At 41.1% G+C, this 16,052-nt stretch overlaps 2 protein-coding genes across 5 annotated transcripts in view; both read left to right on the top strand.

Moving 5' to 3' along the window:
- The first annotated feature begins 458 nt into the window (after positions 1-458).
- pdk2a (pyruvate dehydrogenase kinase 2a) lies at positions 459-8,970 on the top strand. Its single transcript, XM_019254203.2, has 11 exons — positions 459-678; positions 1,375-1,516; positions 1,895-1,966; positions 2,388-2,572; positions 4,150-4,239; positions 4,338-4,415; positions 4,794-4,867; positions 4,968-5,066; positions 7,028-7,138; positions 7,465-7,578; positions 7,758-8,970. Exons 1-11 carry the CDS (start codon positions 561-563, stop codon positions 7,899-7,901), a joined length of 1,227 nt encoding a protein of 408 aa, XP_019109748.1. The 5' UTR covers positions 459-560; the 3' UTR covers positions 7,902-8,970.
- Positions 8,971-12,187: 3,217 nt separating this feature from the next.
- LOC104925156 (uncharacterized) overlaps positions 12,188-16,052 on the top strand; it is a 6,730-nt gene continuing 2,865 nt past the window's right edge. Inside the window, exons 1-8 of one of the 4 annotated variants that reach the window (XM_019254190.2) lie at positions 12,188-12,232; positions 12,362-12,395; positions 13,538-13,612; positions 13,829-13,894; positions 14,635-14,697; positions 14,778-14,820; positions 14,936-15,121; positions 15,207-15,476. In XM_019254190.2, the coding sequence (XP_019109735.2) occupies positions 12,381-12,395; positions 13,538-13,612; positions 13,829-13,894; positions 14,635-14,697; positions 14,778-14,820; positions 14,936-15,121; positions 15,207-15,476 (718 nt within the window). In that variant the 5' untranslated portion in view covers positions 12,188-12,232; positions 12,362-12,380. The other 3 variants (XM_019254188.2, XM_019254189.2, XM_027289103.1) reach the window with 3 other exon arrangements.

The raw sequence follows: 16,052 nt of genomic DNA, 5'->3' as shown, positions 1-16,052 counted from the left end.
AGATACAAATACAAAGAAAGGCTCCTAAATGTTACACACTGTAATCCACTGATATCATCTATATGACATGTTGTGTATATATATGTATATGAAATGAGCCCTTCTATATAATTAGTACTTCAAGTATGTTTATATGCTAACACTTTATTTTACTTGTGCTTTTTAATACTTTATGTAATATAATATTTAATCAGAACCGCTGGCAGATACATGTAGTACTACATCGAAACTGTACTTTAAAAGTACTTTGGTCATTGACTGTGACACGTGGTCATTGGCGGTTTCTAATTAGCATATATGTTAATTGGTCAGTTCATGTTGTTTACATGTTAAAGAAGGAGCTGAGACACCGAAACCTCACTGAGCCCTCCCCCACCGGCGACTCCCATTGGCCGCTCCGCGAGTAAATAAACCGAATCCCGTCCTCCCATTGGCTGGAGCTCTGCGAGCTCTCCGCGGTCCCCTCCCCTGATTGCATCCGCCGTGCACGGTGGCAGGGTCGGACAGTGAGAGTAGCCTCGCGTCAGACACGGTTTGTGGTGAAAGCTGCAGCAGCAACAATGAAGTTCGTGAGGTTCATCATGAAGAACGCGGCCCTGGCCAGCGTGCCCAAACACATCGAGCATTTCTCCAAATTCTCCCCGTCGCCGCTCTCCATGAAGCAGTTTCTGGATTTCGGTGAGTATTGATCCGCGTTCAGATGAGGTGATCTGTGATGTAACAAGAGGAAATGGACAGTCCGAGCTCTGCAGACTTTACCACAGATGTGCTGAAAAACTGGGACGAGATATCCAGTGAATATGTGTTAAACCCTGCAGCTGTGCATGCAGCAGCATACTGTTCATAATGCAGGAGGGTTGCGTCAGACCCGAGGCTGCACTGTTAGGCCCCTGTGAAGGACACAGTGCATGACTCCTGCTGATAATTCATCATTTATAATAAAAGCAAATCAAATGTTTGTGTCAAAGAAATGTTGCTTGCACAGCAAAATGCACAGAAACCATGCAGAGATCCAGTTTATTACTATTAATCTATATTTATTGTTAATATTAAGACAGGAGCTAATCATTATTATCATTATCTGCTGGTAGAAATGTCAGAAAATATTAAAAATGTTCAAAATACCATCTTTATTGATCTATTTCCATGATTATTTTTTGTTTTTCCCTAACATATTGTTTGTTTAGTCTATGAAATGACAGAAAAATCAGTCCACATCTCAAATATATTACATTTATTATCAAATAAGTCAAAGAAAAGGAGAAAATCTTCACTGATTCTTTGTTTTTTTTTGCTTGAAACTTAATTAAAAAGATGAATCGATTCATTAGCGGGCTAATGGATAATGATTATTTTATTTCTGTCTCCTCTCAGGTTCCATCAACGCCTGTGAGAAGACCTCCTTTGTGTTTCTGAGGCAGGAGCTCCCTGTTAGACTTTCAAACATCATGAAGGAAATCAACCTGCTGCCTGACAAACTGCTCACAACCCCGTCTGTGCAGATGGTTCAGGGCTGGTGAGTCAAACAAATCATTACATCCATATTTTCATCGTCAGCTGTCGAGCTGTTTACGTCCTCGCGGTGGGACGGTTGATTCCCCCACGTCATGCTCTGAATAACAAAAGCACCCTTTGACCGAGTTGATCTAGTTTCAGCGAGCCCGGTGAGGGAGGGGCTCCCTGCTCTGAACTTTACTCTAGTTTCTCGTCACATGTCACGTGACTGTGTGTTCAAGAGGGTCTGCTCTGCTCTCCTTTGTGAGGAATGTGGTATGAGCAGAATATCCAAGGCAGCAGCTTCTGCTAATGAAATTCCTGCAGACTCAACTTGCATTTTTTCATGTTGCTTTTTTTTTGTGTGTGTGAACATATTTTTATTTGTTATTTTTATCAGGTACATCCAGAGTCTGATGGAGATCCTTGAGTTCCTAGACAGGAATCCTGATGACTACAAAGTCCTGGGACAGTAAGTTCCTAATTTTCCAGGAAAATTCTCAGATTTCTGGTGAATTTTCATGTTTTAAGGAGGCGCAACACTTCCTCTCTGTTAACGGTAGAGACATTATTATTATGCAATTTCAAATTCACTGAAGGTTTCCTCACAGTCTTCTAGATTTCCACATAGTTTGCATGTTAAAGTAACAAACTCCTGGCCCTGTAAATAAAGAAACGAACAACTGCACCACACAAACTTGTTATTCCAGCCAGGAATCGTGTCTCAGGCAACTAACGGTTGCCAAAAAACATGCAGCTTGCTTTCTAGTTTACAGGAGCGGGAGAGTTGTGAGTGTTCTGGCTCTGAGGAGACTGGAAGTCTTCTCTGCATGCTACCGTTCTGTGTTGTTGCTGTTGTTTGCTCTGTATCTGATGTCAGTTGGTCTCCACAGATTCGTGGACGCCTTAGTTACCATCAGAAACAGGCACAATGATGTCGTGCCGACGATGGCCCAGGGCATCATAGAATACAAAGAAGCTTTCCCCCAGGATCTGGTAACCAACCAGAACATCCAGTACTTTTTGGACCGCTTCTACATGAGCCGCATCTCGATCCGCATGCTCATCAACCAGCACAGTGAGTAACGCTCAATGTCAAGTTCAAACATGAACGGTGACAGTCAGCTCTGTAGAAGCTTTTGTCGCCGCCTCCTATCAGGTGTTTTGTGCGACACAGCTTCTCTTTCACATTTTCCCGGTATGCGATCAACTCAGCCGGCGACACTGACTTTAGATTTTGTGATAAACAGATCCATTTGCGGCAGTTTATCGTGCACAGTATGACAGACAACATCCACAGATTTCTGACCTCGATCACACGCGGAGAGCCCGAGTTTGGTTTTGTTGTTATTCTTCCTGCGTCGCGTCTGAACTGAAGTCACACCGGGCGGCTCGCTGTCGCTTCATCGACACCCAGAGGGGAAGAATGAGCGTTTACCAAGATAGAATCCTGCAAAACACGTCGCCTCGCAAACTTTCCTGTCACATCCATCTCAGATTTCTACGTGGGATGCCTTTTGCTTCCCGCGGAGCAGTGAAGAGTCAAGTTAGGTTTCATATCGTAACATTTATACCTAATCATGCAACATGTCGAAAAAAACGTAGACAAACAATTTTTACAAATTTATAATATTTTGAAATCTCGTGCTGAAAAGACGAAGCTGCTCTTCAGAGCCGTGTTTGTTATTGTCAGCTTGTAGAGCGATCATCAGTCATGTGGAGCAAAGGTCGTTGATGCATATCATTGTAATGATAGTGCAGTCTTTCAAACCCGCCGCTGCATGAAGGGAAAAACATCACGCCTTCATGGATTTATAGTAGAACATCATGCGTTTTAGTACTTTTTAATGACTTAAAGGTTCAGTGTGTCACATTTATTGGCTTCCTTTTACATAAGAAAGGAAACATAATATGTGGAACTGTGTTTTTCATCAGCGTATAATCATCTAAGAATACGAATCGTTGTGTTTTTGTCTGTATGGACTCCAGAGGAATGGTTACAGCGTTTGAAACATTACCAGGATCTTTCACATAGAGCAAACACACTAAAGACTGTCACCGGCTAAACTCGTGGTTCAGCTCTCTGCTAACTAGAATAGGGATAAAATGATTTACCTGTGTGGCTCCTCCAGACTTTAGAGATGTTGAACTAAATGGATCAAATTCTCACAGTGGAACAGGTAATTTTGCGTCTTTCATAATGAAGTCAGTGTGCATCACATGATGGACTCCACTGGTGTCACGACATGCTTTGGCGTCGATGTCGAGCCTTCGTCTTGGCGGCTTGTTACGGACAAACCCGACCAAACACGAGCATGAATGGGGCCTTTCACGTTTTGCACAAATTTCACGACCACCATAATTTCTCCTTCATGCTAGGATGGAGAGGGCGAGACGACAGGGTTGCAGTCAGCAACTACACCGCTTGATGTAACTGAATGTTACACACTCAGGCTGGGTATCACACACAAAGGTGTAGGTGTCACCAAAAAATGTGACCAAGTGTGGCTTTTTATATTCTAGTAAAAGTAAAAGTGTCTTGGCATCACTTCAAACCCTTTTTACTCAACTGGACTTGACATGTTGATGGTCCTGTAATTACAGATGACACGCTGCTCTCTGCTCGACTTAACCTGACGTTTCTGTTCTCTGCAGCTCTTATCTTTGACGGTTCCGCCAACCCTGTCCACCCAAACACCATCGGGAGCATTGACCCTCACTGTCAAGTTGGAGATGTAGTCCAGGGTGAGAAATTCTTTAACAGCAACGTTGTTTCCTGTCGCATTCTAATTACATTTTGTTTTTTGCATTGTAATCATAATTTCTGCTTTGTTTTTGTTCAGATGCCTTCCACAGTGCTAAGATGCTGTGTGACCAGTACTACCTCCGCTCCCCTGATCTCATCCTACAGGAGATGAGCAGTAAGTTCACACTGATTTAAATACAAACCCAGTTTCACTCTTAATGCCAGGGCAAAAGACATTTAAATAACCAAACAGAGCCAAGTCCGCCGCACGTACTTCCAATATGTGTGTTTGTATGCAAATTAACATTCAGCCAGATGGACCTGAGGGGCCTCTAATTATAGCATCAAAGCTGAAGTATGGTTGAATGAACCCGGCTGACTGCATCAGACAATATTGACCCACAGATCCTCTCCATCCTCTCGGACATTCAGACCAGAGCAGAGCAGAATAATGGCCGCTAATGGAAAAACATCCACGAGTGGAGAGGATGATGAATTTTAAATGAGGCGGACGAGATTAAGAAAACTCTGTTTGTTTTTCCCTCCTGTGCAGTCAAGAAGAACCATCCAGTGAGCATCGTGTACGTGCCCTCTCACCTCTACCACATGCTGTTTGAGCTCTTCAAGGTACGACACCTTCTGGAATTATTGGTTGTTATAATAAAAATATATATACTTAATTTATTTATTATATATTTTTTAAAACGTGACTTTTCTTTTTTTGTAGAATGCCATGAGAGCAACTATAGAGACCCACGAGAACAGCAACAACCTCCCACCCATTCAAGTCATGGTGTCTCTTGGAGACGAGGACATGTCGGTCAAGGTGGGTTTCAAACTCTGCTTCTTTCAATGGTCATTTTGGTAAATATGGAAATTGCAAAGATGAACTTCTTGGATGTCTTTACGAGACTTTACAGTCTGTACAGCATAAAGACAAAGAAGTGTTCTGGTTCCCGTTGGTTCACATTCAGTTGGAGTAGTATCCAGACTAATCACGTTTGAGCAAACAAGTGGAACACACTGATCGCAAAGAACTGATTCGCATGCGGATAGCTGTTTGTAGAGATCAGCGTCTTTCTTGTGTAACAAGTTGATAATCAGTCTGTAAACAATGACAGACGCATGGAAGAGGAAGTCTTGGATCGAATTAGAGTCTGACCAATATGCAGTGCTGATTTTTAAGGAGGAAAATCAATGAAAATAGACCCTTTCTTTATTGTGCATAACATTTAAGTGGATCTACTGGCAGTATGATAACCATAACAATGTTTTTATGTGTGTATATTAATCTGAAAATAAGAATCATTATGTTTATATCAGTTTTAGAATGAGAGGGAGCCGGTCCTCGAGCTCTGTGCTGCTTCCCTCAGTATTGTAAATCACAGTTCACTCTGCTGGATAAACTTTGCACTTTAAACTTGAAATATATCTGCATTATATAATGGAGGGAAAAACAGACCGTCATATCAGATAATGTATACGCAGATACTGATATGTTTGCGATATCGTCCGACCAATCAGCCGGGCTCTGACCTGGATATCTGCTGTGCCTGTGTTTGTGCAGGTTTCTCTCCCATAATGTTCACATGTGTAATAATAATAGTGAACCAGAGCTTTAAAATCGTCTGTAGGAGTGAACGTGGGTGTGTTTTCATGTTGGTCTGCTCTGTGTGAACCAGCCCGTGATTATCAAGTTTAATGAAGCCTGTAAAGATAAAATGATTTCACTCCAGTTAATCTTTCACACTGTTGTTATTGCACAAGGTCACATCAGTTTAGTATTGGATAAATGAGTCATACACTGCACCATGCCTTTGGTTTTAAATATGAGAGGACCAACTTTTTCTGTCATTTGGCGTCCAAATCTTCCTCCGAACCAGTTATGTAACGACTTCACCCTCAATTAAGCGCAGTGCTCACTGGCAGGAAGAGCAACTAAGCCCTGATAAGACTGACTACACGGGCTGTGTGCCTTCATGAATCTTGTTTTAATGCCCCGTGTGCCACCAGGACGTCTTACCAAGATGCTTGTTGTCACTCAGACATACACAGTAAGCCGCCTGGTCTAATACATCAAAACTCAAAGCTGCACCAAACGGCGTTTTCAGATCAGTGGATTAACTTTGAAAGTGTTAATAGCTACAAATCCACGGATGATAGCACCAGACTCAGCTTAGCCCCTTTTAAAGCCTTTCAGCTCTTTGTTTTGGTTTACCGCTTTCAGCATTTGGTGTCGAGCTCGTTCCAGCAGCCGGCAGAGAAAAAAACAAACAGTACCTGCCCAGAGCCAAGTGGCAGACGAAGTTAGGGACTATCTTGTTGGACAGAGTGGCTCATTAGCGGCTGAAGAGCTGTAATATATTTCTCTCAGGAGTCAGCGGAGCAAAACTAAAGAGCTAAAAGGAGAGCTGACGTTAATGTGAAGGATGCAAACACGACTCCGGATGAGTGATGATGTTGCTCTTGGTCTTCTGGAGGTGTAATTAAAATTCACATTTTAAAGATGATCAGTGTGTCAGTGTGCTTACGCCGCTTGAAAAATGTTTTTCAGGTCTTTACCTGAGCACCGGCTCTGGTCCTTCTGCACATTTACCATGACAACATGTCGAGTAAGCAAACAGAAGAACACTTAGCTTCTGTTGTGAAGTCGAGGCCGAGTGTCCACGACAGGCGCGCACTTATCTGCTGGGACATCGTCTTTGTCTTTTCATGGCTCAGCTCAGCTTCAAGGACCTCTCTCTCTCTCTCTCTGTCTCTGTCTCTGTCTCTCTCTCTCTGTCTTAGGTGATGGACAAGGGTGGCGGCGTCCCCTTTCGAAGGATCGAGAACCTCTTCAGCTACATGTACTCCACGGCTCCTGCTCCTCAGATCGGAGAGCACACACGGCCTCCACTGGTAAGTAAAGAAACGGCCGACGCGCCACAGCAGACTGAATTTATTAATTCGATTTCACTCTTACGTATATTAAAAAAAACAGGCTGTTAATTGCACCATATGTCATTTGGTTGGTTGGCATCATTTCTCCTTTTATTTCCACTCCCTCTTCTATTTAAAGTTCAAATCCTGGCATCATTTTTTTTCCCTTTATAAAATGAGTGACCTACAACACAAAGCAAACTTGACAGAAGACTTATTAGTTCCACTGAAGTGCGCTGCTGCTTTTAGTGTGACGGGGAACAAAGCCTCCTTTTAAAACCTTGATCCTCTCCGTCTCCGTGCAGGCTGGCTTCGGCTACGGTCTGCCCATCTCTCGTCTGTACGCCAAGTACTTCCAGGGGGACCTGCAGCTCTACTCCATGGAGGGCCACGGCACAGATGCTGTCATCTACTTGAAGGTGAGCCAGACGTGGTGATTATGCATGAAACTGTGACAAGACGGCGCACACATAACGGAGAGAGAGTGAGAGAGGAAACTGCGTTTTTGTTAAACACAAACCAAACTCTGCAGACCTGTGGTGCCAGTGCCGGTATGACAGGACATTTGTAATTACATCATGTCTTCCTGTCCCTCCAGGCGCTGTCCACAGACTCCATCGAGAGGCTGCCGGTGTACAACAAGACCGCTCTGAAGAACTACAAAGTGAGCCAAGAGGCTGACGACTGGTGTGTGCCCAGTAAAGAGCCTCTGGATCTGAGCAACTTTAAGGGGGCTAAGTGAAAACGGCGCTTCATCATGCCATGACGCCTGCAGAGTTCATATCCTCATGTCGTCAGTGTTACTACGGACACGGTCACCTCAGGACTGAAGTCTGGTTTTAGCAGTAGCACGTTCGTGTTGTTTTCAGTCATCCTTGTCTTTACTTTTATGAGAGAACAGAACACTTGTTACCTGTGAGACCTCTCCGATGTTCAGCGGGGAGCATTAACGGCCGTGTGCCTGAAGAGGCCGAGGCAGCACCCAGCATGTTATGGGTGAGTTGTTGTGACTGAAGCGTCAGTATGAGTGAGTCTAAATATTCCAGTTTTAGGACACTACACGTGCTGTAAGGTGATTACAGCAGATAAAGGTATTCTGTTAAACAGAAGGGGGGGACCAGAGGACCAGGATCCGGTCTTCTATGGGAGATGTCACCCAAGCCTTACCGTAGCATCTTCACCCAAAGGCTCACTACGTTAAAATACTTGAACTATTTAAACTAATACTCGTGTTGCATCTTGTTAAATTGTGAGTACTTTAATATTAATTTGAATAACTTTTAAGATGAGTTGCTTTGTGCATGGATGTTTTCAGCCTTTTAACATTTCACTGGCAGTATTCACACCGACTGAGAAGATACTGTGTTATCTTGACGTCAGTCTCCCGGACCAGGCCGAATGCACACGTGTTTCTGTGCATTCGTTACAAAGACGCGGCAGCAGTATAGGGTCCACGTTCTGGAGCATTTCTCACACTTGTTTGGAGGTTTAATGTTTTTAGCCGAGTTCAGTGGAGCCGTGTGTTATTAAACCCCAGAAGGCAGAGTCATGTCAGGTCTGAGTTCTGCACCAGTCTGTGATCCGATAAGGCAGGGCCGCTCTCACATCGTTTATTAACTCTGTGCCATATTAAGGAGGAAACGTAGCGCCCCGGGTCCATATGTGCTGGAAGACAGTTTTCTTTTGTATTCAATTTATTTTGATCATACTGATTGTGAAAGGTTATTTTTATAGCTACACTTTTTTTTCCGAGTATGATTGTACATACTGTAAATACAATCCAAATAATAAAAAAAGAACTTCAGTACAAAGCGCCTCCTGTGTTGTTTTTCAGACTTGAGTCATCAGCTGCTGTTTCCATGCACTGAACATAATATTTGATCTTTTTGTCTTATCAGACTGAGCATCAGTACAAAACATTTAAATTAAAATGTTTACACAACCACACTTCAGTCTGCACTGAAAAAAAATAAATTAATATATTCATCTTAACATTAACACGTACAGCAACCTGTAAATACATTTTTGAGTGTCCTTATCATTTATTTATATTATTCCTGTTTTCATTTAGCACATTCAAAGAAAACTCACTCTGTAAACTCACTTTTATCGTTGTTTACTCGTCGTGTCAGTTGTGCCCTTTTGGCACTGTAAAGATCTCACTGAGTGCTTTTATTTAATATTCAATATTTGCCCAACATGGCTCCAAACCCTCTATGATATGATATCATATAATCCTCTTTATCTTAAATAACTATTTTTTCTTTCTGATCTATATGTGTGGTTCCCACTCAGCGTAATTGTTTTTTGAACAAAAATATGATAATGTTGTTAAGTTAAATTATTTTGCCCACAATAAATCTGATATTCTGACATCAGAGTCTTGAGTTTCTTCTTTAAGTTCTGAATAGATCTAGAGGGGATGAAAAGGGAGAAACAAAGCTTGGAGAGTTTTTACTTCAGTGTCACCAGATCTAGATCGAGTTCAGTAACTTTACCCCGCAGCCATTCCAGCAGCAGACCTTCAGGCGCAAAAAAATAAATAAATCTCAGTACGTACTGTACATGGCCACAGATTTATGTCTGTAGAAGTTTCCACTCCACTGGTGTTCCTCTGCCTGTGGGTACAAAGAGTCACACTGTTATTGTGGCACCAGAGCCCAGTGAGATAGAGGTCATCACGGGGGGAAACGCTTTTGTGGTTGTTTGAGATCAGGGGCATGTGAGACTCATGTAGCTAAAGTGTAAGAGCCTAAAGGGGGCTCTAATAATAGACGGCTTCTGTTGTGTAATATATTTGCACTATATGAAAGGACGGAGGCAGCGTGCAGTAATGCATTATGCTGAGGTGTAGGTTTTCTCTCTGAGCTTCTCACTGTAAAAAATCTGACAATTCATCTCACATACAATAATAATAATAGTGTCAACTAAGCATCGGGGTGCTATATTTAATCTGGCATGTTTTAGACGGGGATGCCCGTCTGTTTTTTGTCGATGAATGAACGATCCTGTGGCTGGCAGAGGTCATGTGTGGCTCAATTTACAGTCAGTCTCATGTTTGCATGGCTGAACGGGCCAACAGCAGCTGAAGCCGCTGAAGCAGGGTGTTCAGTCCCCTGGCCACCACAGCTACATCGAGGAGTGGAAAGAATCCAACTTTGCCCTTCTCCTTATCTCATGCAAACAAAAGGCTGATAAACTCTCCATAGCAACTGGAACAACCAATACACCACGGCGACAATAATATCATATGCATGTCTGCGTGTTGCCGTGTGCTGCAATTCTTACACGTCTCATGAATGATTTGCAGATAAAAATGGAACAAATGGAAGAAAAGTTCAAGTCAAAACATTCAGATAACAACAAGACAGCGACTCCCAACCAGGCCGGGACACTTGTAGCCCAGAGCGTTACTTCAGCAGGTGTCAAGGGAGTGAAAGGAAAGATTGTCGAGTAGCTCGACTAATACAAAAATAGAAATAATGATTTGAGTAGAAAGGAGACTGCGAGCTGTAATGCCTAAACACCAGGTTGTTGTTCACACAGTTAAAGTAACAGATGGTTGAAACAGTTAACTGAAACACATTAAAGGCACACACTGCATGTGTGTTTTTCACGCGTTTTAAAGGGAAACTGTAGTTTCTCCTTCGTGCTTCAAATGAGAGGGTAACGTGAGGGGTATTTAGTCGGTTACAATCTGCTACAGCTACTAAATTCTGCACACTAGACTTTTAAATGGTTAAATAGGGAGGAAAAAAGTAACGAGTAAATGGTAAAAACAGAGTTAAATGAAAGAGATAATCAGCTGATACTGTGCTACAATTCTCATAGTTGTGACATTAGACATTAGCTAATGGATTAATGGTTAAAAAAGGAAGTTGTGATCAATAAATACTGGATCAAATGGAGAAATGGTTGAAATAGCTAAAAGAACCGACTGACTTTAACCTTGACATGATGTGCGTTACTGATGAAGAGACACTTCTGCACGGGGCTGAAGTTTGAAGACAAACAACCAGACTCAGATCTCTCAGTGACCTCTGGCCTGGTGCCCTCGCTGCACAGCGCCAGCATCACAACATCACAACTGCCAACATCCACACCTACGTGTGTGAGAGAGGCCTGTCAGTGAAGTATTCTCTTGAAGCGGTACGGTATGAAGCTTGGTAGTTACTGAGCTCTGGTTGCTTTATCTTTGGAGTGTTGTTCCTGACAGTCTTCAAGCTGTCATGCTGCAAGCGTGTTGCCGTTTCCCCACCCACCCCCAATATCTGTCTACCTGTCATTGAATCCACGCTGAAGTTTTCAAGTTAAGAAAACTACTGGATCATTATAATGAACAGGTAAAGGTGCTCAAGTTTGCCTGCTGCTGTTCTGCTTCTTTTTTGGAAACTTATTGGAAACTTATTATTAGTTATTTAAACTCTTATATTAGCAGAATTTGCTGCATATGATAAGTTTAGCCTCACAGGAGGAACACTTGGATCCAATAATATTCTCCTTGCTGCAACTCTTTTCATACATTCTGATGGTTTACAGAGAAGTTCATTAAAACAAAGAGTTTTTTATGTAAAAACACATTTTTGTATTCCTGGAAAATCAGTAACTAGTTCATTTTACATCCATTTTAAACATCAACACCGTCTCGGAACAGAAACTGGTTGACTCTGCACTTTATATGAATTATTTAATTATCAAAATTACAGTAAAAATGTGTATAATTAAATGTATTCTGTAGAGTTGCAGCGCTCACACGACTGCCGGTTTGACCGTTTTCACACTTGCATCCATCTGTGGACAGTGTGGACTAACTGTACTGACAAAAGAACAACTGTTACAGTTTTACAACTCGCTGCTGACCACACGGACTGAAAAAACCTGCCGACGGCGTACTAATTTCATGTCTACATTTGCAACTCGTCTGTGAAAAGTAACACCTAAGCTGAGAAGCTGTTAAACTGAAGTCTGTAATTTCCCCTTTTGTTCGTGCTTCGCTGAGTCACACTCTGATGAGTATAAAAGGTCGTTTTTTCAGACGGCGGTTGAGTTTTCTCATCATGCTGATATGAAGAGGTGAGAGTGACTTTGAACATTTTGTTATGAATGGAATACACAACTCATTTTTAGGTGGTAATATCTTTGAAATTTGAAAAGGCCTTTGATATATGATTTGTCCTCAATAATCATTTATTTTTCTTTCAGCTTACATGGCCTCTAATCCATGAACCTGGTCAAGGTAAATCTATTAAATACTATCATAATATCACAGATATATTCTCTATAGTGAAAACAAAAACACGAGACTGAATCAAACCATCAGAAATACATCAAAACTGTCAAAAATGCTGCACATCATTCAGATATTTAATTTAATTTAAACAGTCATACATTCATAAATTTTGTTTCCTCACAAATTTTCTCAAGATCTCAAGTTATTGATGTCATTGTTTCGAAATGACAAATATTATAACGTTTTCTTAAGATCGATTGTTTTCTCGAGATAATTGCATAATTAATTTGAGCTCCTGAGAAAACCAAAGGATAGTCTAGTCTGTCAAATCATTGCGGGAAACATCATTCAGTGCAGCGATATCAGGCGAGATTTAATAACCTAGACTATCTTTTTGTTTTCTCGAAATCTCAAATTAATTATGTTGTTATCTCAAGAAAATGATCTCATCATCTCGAGATAACAACATTTAATATTTTAACATTTAATGACGTAAATAAGTTGTGATCAACAGAAAACGGAGGGGAAAAAAAGTATGAATGTTCGACCACTTTAGGCTTCCGTAATACTCTAAACCGAGATCACAGCTACTTGAAATTACGCCTCCGTAAAGTTAAAATTGATATAATAAAATAAGCAATAATCTAACTTAGAAATGATATTTAATTAATAATCATTTTACACACGGATATGTTTTTATTATAAATTGTTAACTTACATTTCTCATGTTTTATGTTACTTTCAAAGTAGCAGCAAACTTTAACTATTCAGATTAATTCATTTAAATGACTTTATTTCACATAAAACATGCATTTATTCCACATCTGTTCATAATTCTATGTTTTCTTGTTTACTTTTAGTAGCACTGTGTTCCTAAAATCATCATATGATGTTGATCCAATTAATAAATGTAACCAGTATCGACATTTATTTCTCATAATAGTAAAAATATGAACCTCTCTGCTGAAATAATTCAACTCTCATGCCAAGAAATTGTGAAAAAAAAATCTCCTGTCATATTTACATGAATTGAATGTCCAAGAAAAAGTGCATATCTGAATTAATACAGTAATTTCAATGTGTTTGATACACTGTGAATATATCTGTCATCTTTTACATAAGTATTGAGTAACTGTTGCTGTCCCCAGATGGTTGTCTTAGCTGTGGCTGTGTTTGTAATGCTGTCATCTTGTGCAGTCGGCTACTCGGGGAGCACAAATTCAGTGAGTATGAGTTTGTTCACGGATGTTACGAGGCTCGGAGGCAGATGGAACATGAAATTCATACATTATGCAACAAAACTTTCCCCAGATGTTGCTCAGCACAGACAGAACTGTGTCACAGCGAACTCATAAAGAGAATAGAATATTATATTAAAACCAATTACTCACAAAGACGTGTGACTAACGCGCAGCACCTTGTTCTGTTTTGTTTTTCAGACTGAGCTGAACGTCTGGAGCATGGAGAATCAGCCAATGGCTGAGCAGCTGGCTGCTGTGTTCAAGGTGACGTGATGTATCATACCTGTCGTCGTTCGACAGAAAATTCTCCAGCTTCTAAAATGTGAAGATTTGCTGCTTTGCTTTGTGTTTTATTGGTAGAAACTTAAGATCTTTGGGTGCTGGCCTGTCGGCCGGACACATAAAGACATTTGAAGGCATGAACTTTGACTTTAGGAATTGTTTTCTGATCTTTTTTAGACAAAGATTAGTGTAGATCAGAGGTTTTTAAAGGGGGTGAAGGTGAAGTGAGCACTTTTATCCAGTCTCAGACTTTTTCTGGTATAGATAACTTTATGTCAGATTAATCAACTTTTAAAAATAACTGTTAGTTGCAGCTCTAAATAATACATGCAAAACTGAGTGATGGTGCTATGCAAATTTGTTATGTGCAGCACATCAGCTCTTGACATTCACAACATTTAAAAAGACCAAACTCCCACTAGTACAACTTCACCCACCAAAGAAATGTGCATCACATTAAAGTTTTCTTTACTATGTTATGAAGAAAATCATTTTTTATTTAAATTCTTCTTCTTAAAAAGTCAAATTTTAATACACCATTAAACCTCAGAAACACAAAAGTCCTTCCTCCGTGTCTGTTCTGCACTTGACATAAGCTGCAACATCTGAATCATTGTCGTCACTATTACGTTAATCCTCAAGTGAATCTGTAGGAATCTGCTGGTTTCCAACATTTGGATCATTGCTAAAAAAGAAAATCTGCACGCTGTGCTGTATTGCAGGAGATGGAGAGTCTGAAGTGTGAACAAACAACACTGTGGAAGCAGCAGAAAGCTCTGACTCAGGTATCTTCTATAGCATTTCTTTACAGTCTGTCCCCGCGCTGTGCATCAGCTACTCGACGTGTCATTTTCTTCACTCACAGATGCAGAACACGAGCCAAGAGAAAAGAGCTGAGGAGGAAGTCGGTAAGTCAATAAGGTGACAGTATTTGAATAAAATATAACAATGTACAACATTCTCTGCCAGCTTCTTATGCACTGAACTCCGTAGACTGATTTTGGTTGAAAATGTCTCCAGCAGGAACACACGTCCTTTCTTATGGTCCGATGAAGATGAATGACGATGAGGAAGACTTAGATCTCTCTGAGGAAGACTTGAGAAGAAGGGGGGACCCCTGCTACCACTACACCATCCTGGACCAGGCCTGGCGTGCCACCAACGCCACCACCAAGTTCAAAGTGTGTGACCGCCATTCCAAATGGAAAGGTAGCTATGGGTTTTCTATATGGACGTGTTTAACTCTCAATAATGAAGATAAATGTGATTATTTCTTCTTTGTTTTCTATCACAGGTTGGTACCGCCTCTTCTACAAAGGCATGAGTCTGCAGATGCCCGAGAGGTGTGTCCCTGTGGACAAATGCGGCACCCACTCCCCGCTGTGGCTGGCGGGGCCTCACCCGAAGATGAAGGACGGCATCGTCACCCGCCGGGTGTGTGGCCACTGGAAGAAGAACTGCTGCGCTTTCAAGTCCACCCCCATCCAGGTCAAGAAGTGCAAGGGCAACTACTACGTCTACAAGTTCACTCAGCCGTCAGCTTGTTATTTGGCTTACTGTGCAGGTATTACATGACGGTTGTGTCTCAAATTGCACGTTTTTTTTCCAGCCATTTATCAATAAATTTGAATTATTATGATGTTCTGACAATATGTGTATTTTCAAATGGTGGAAATCACAATTTGTTGGTGTGTTTTTTTAGCTCAAAATTATGCATAACTCTACTAACTTTGAGCTGAGGACTAAATTATATATAACGTATGATAAGTAGATCCAGTTTATTGAACCACATCATCATTGTTCTGTGAATTATTATCATTATAACTTAATTTTTTTTAACAAATAGGCTGTTTTATCTGATAATATTTTTAAAACACTTTTGTAAATGATCAAACAATAGCGTGATGCCCCTCTTGGAGTAACTCCAAGGACCCCTTAAGGGCCGTGGACCCTGTGTTGGAAACCCACAAAGTACATGAGAATACGTGATACCAAAACTTCATATAGGTTCATATATGCTGTGGTTCAATATGTTGATGACACATTGCACAAAGTATTCAGATTCTGGGACGTGTTTCACGTTGTTTACTCTTTCAGTAGTTAGACTGAAACTTCGATGAATCTCTTTGAGATCCCAGCT

Source organism: Larimichthys crocea, chromosome XVI, assembly GCF_000972845.2.
Source record: "Larimichthys crocea isolate SSNF chromosome XVI, L_crocea_2.0, whole genome shotgun sequence".
NCBI classification, from domain to species: Eukaryota; Metazoa; Chordata; class Actinopteri; family Sciaenidae; genus Larimichthys; species Larimichthys crocea.
Note: the sequence above shows the minus strand (reverse complement) of the source record. Positions and strands in the feature narration are given on the sequence as shown.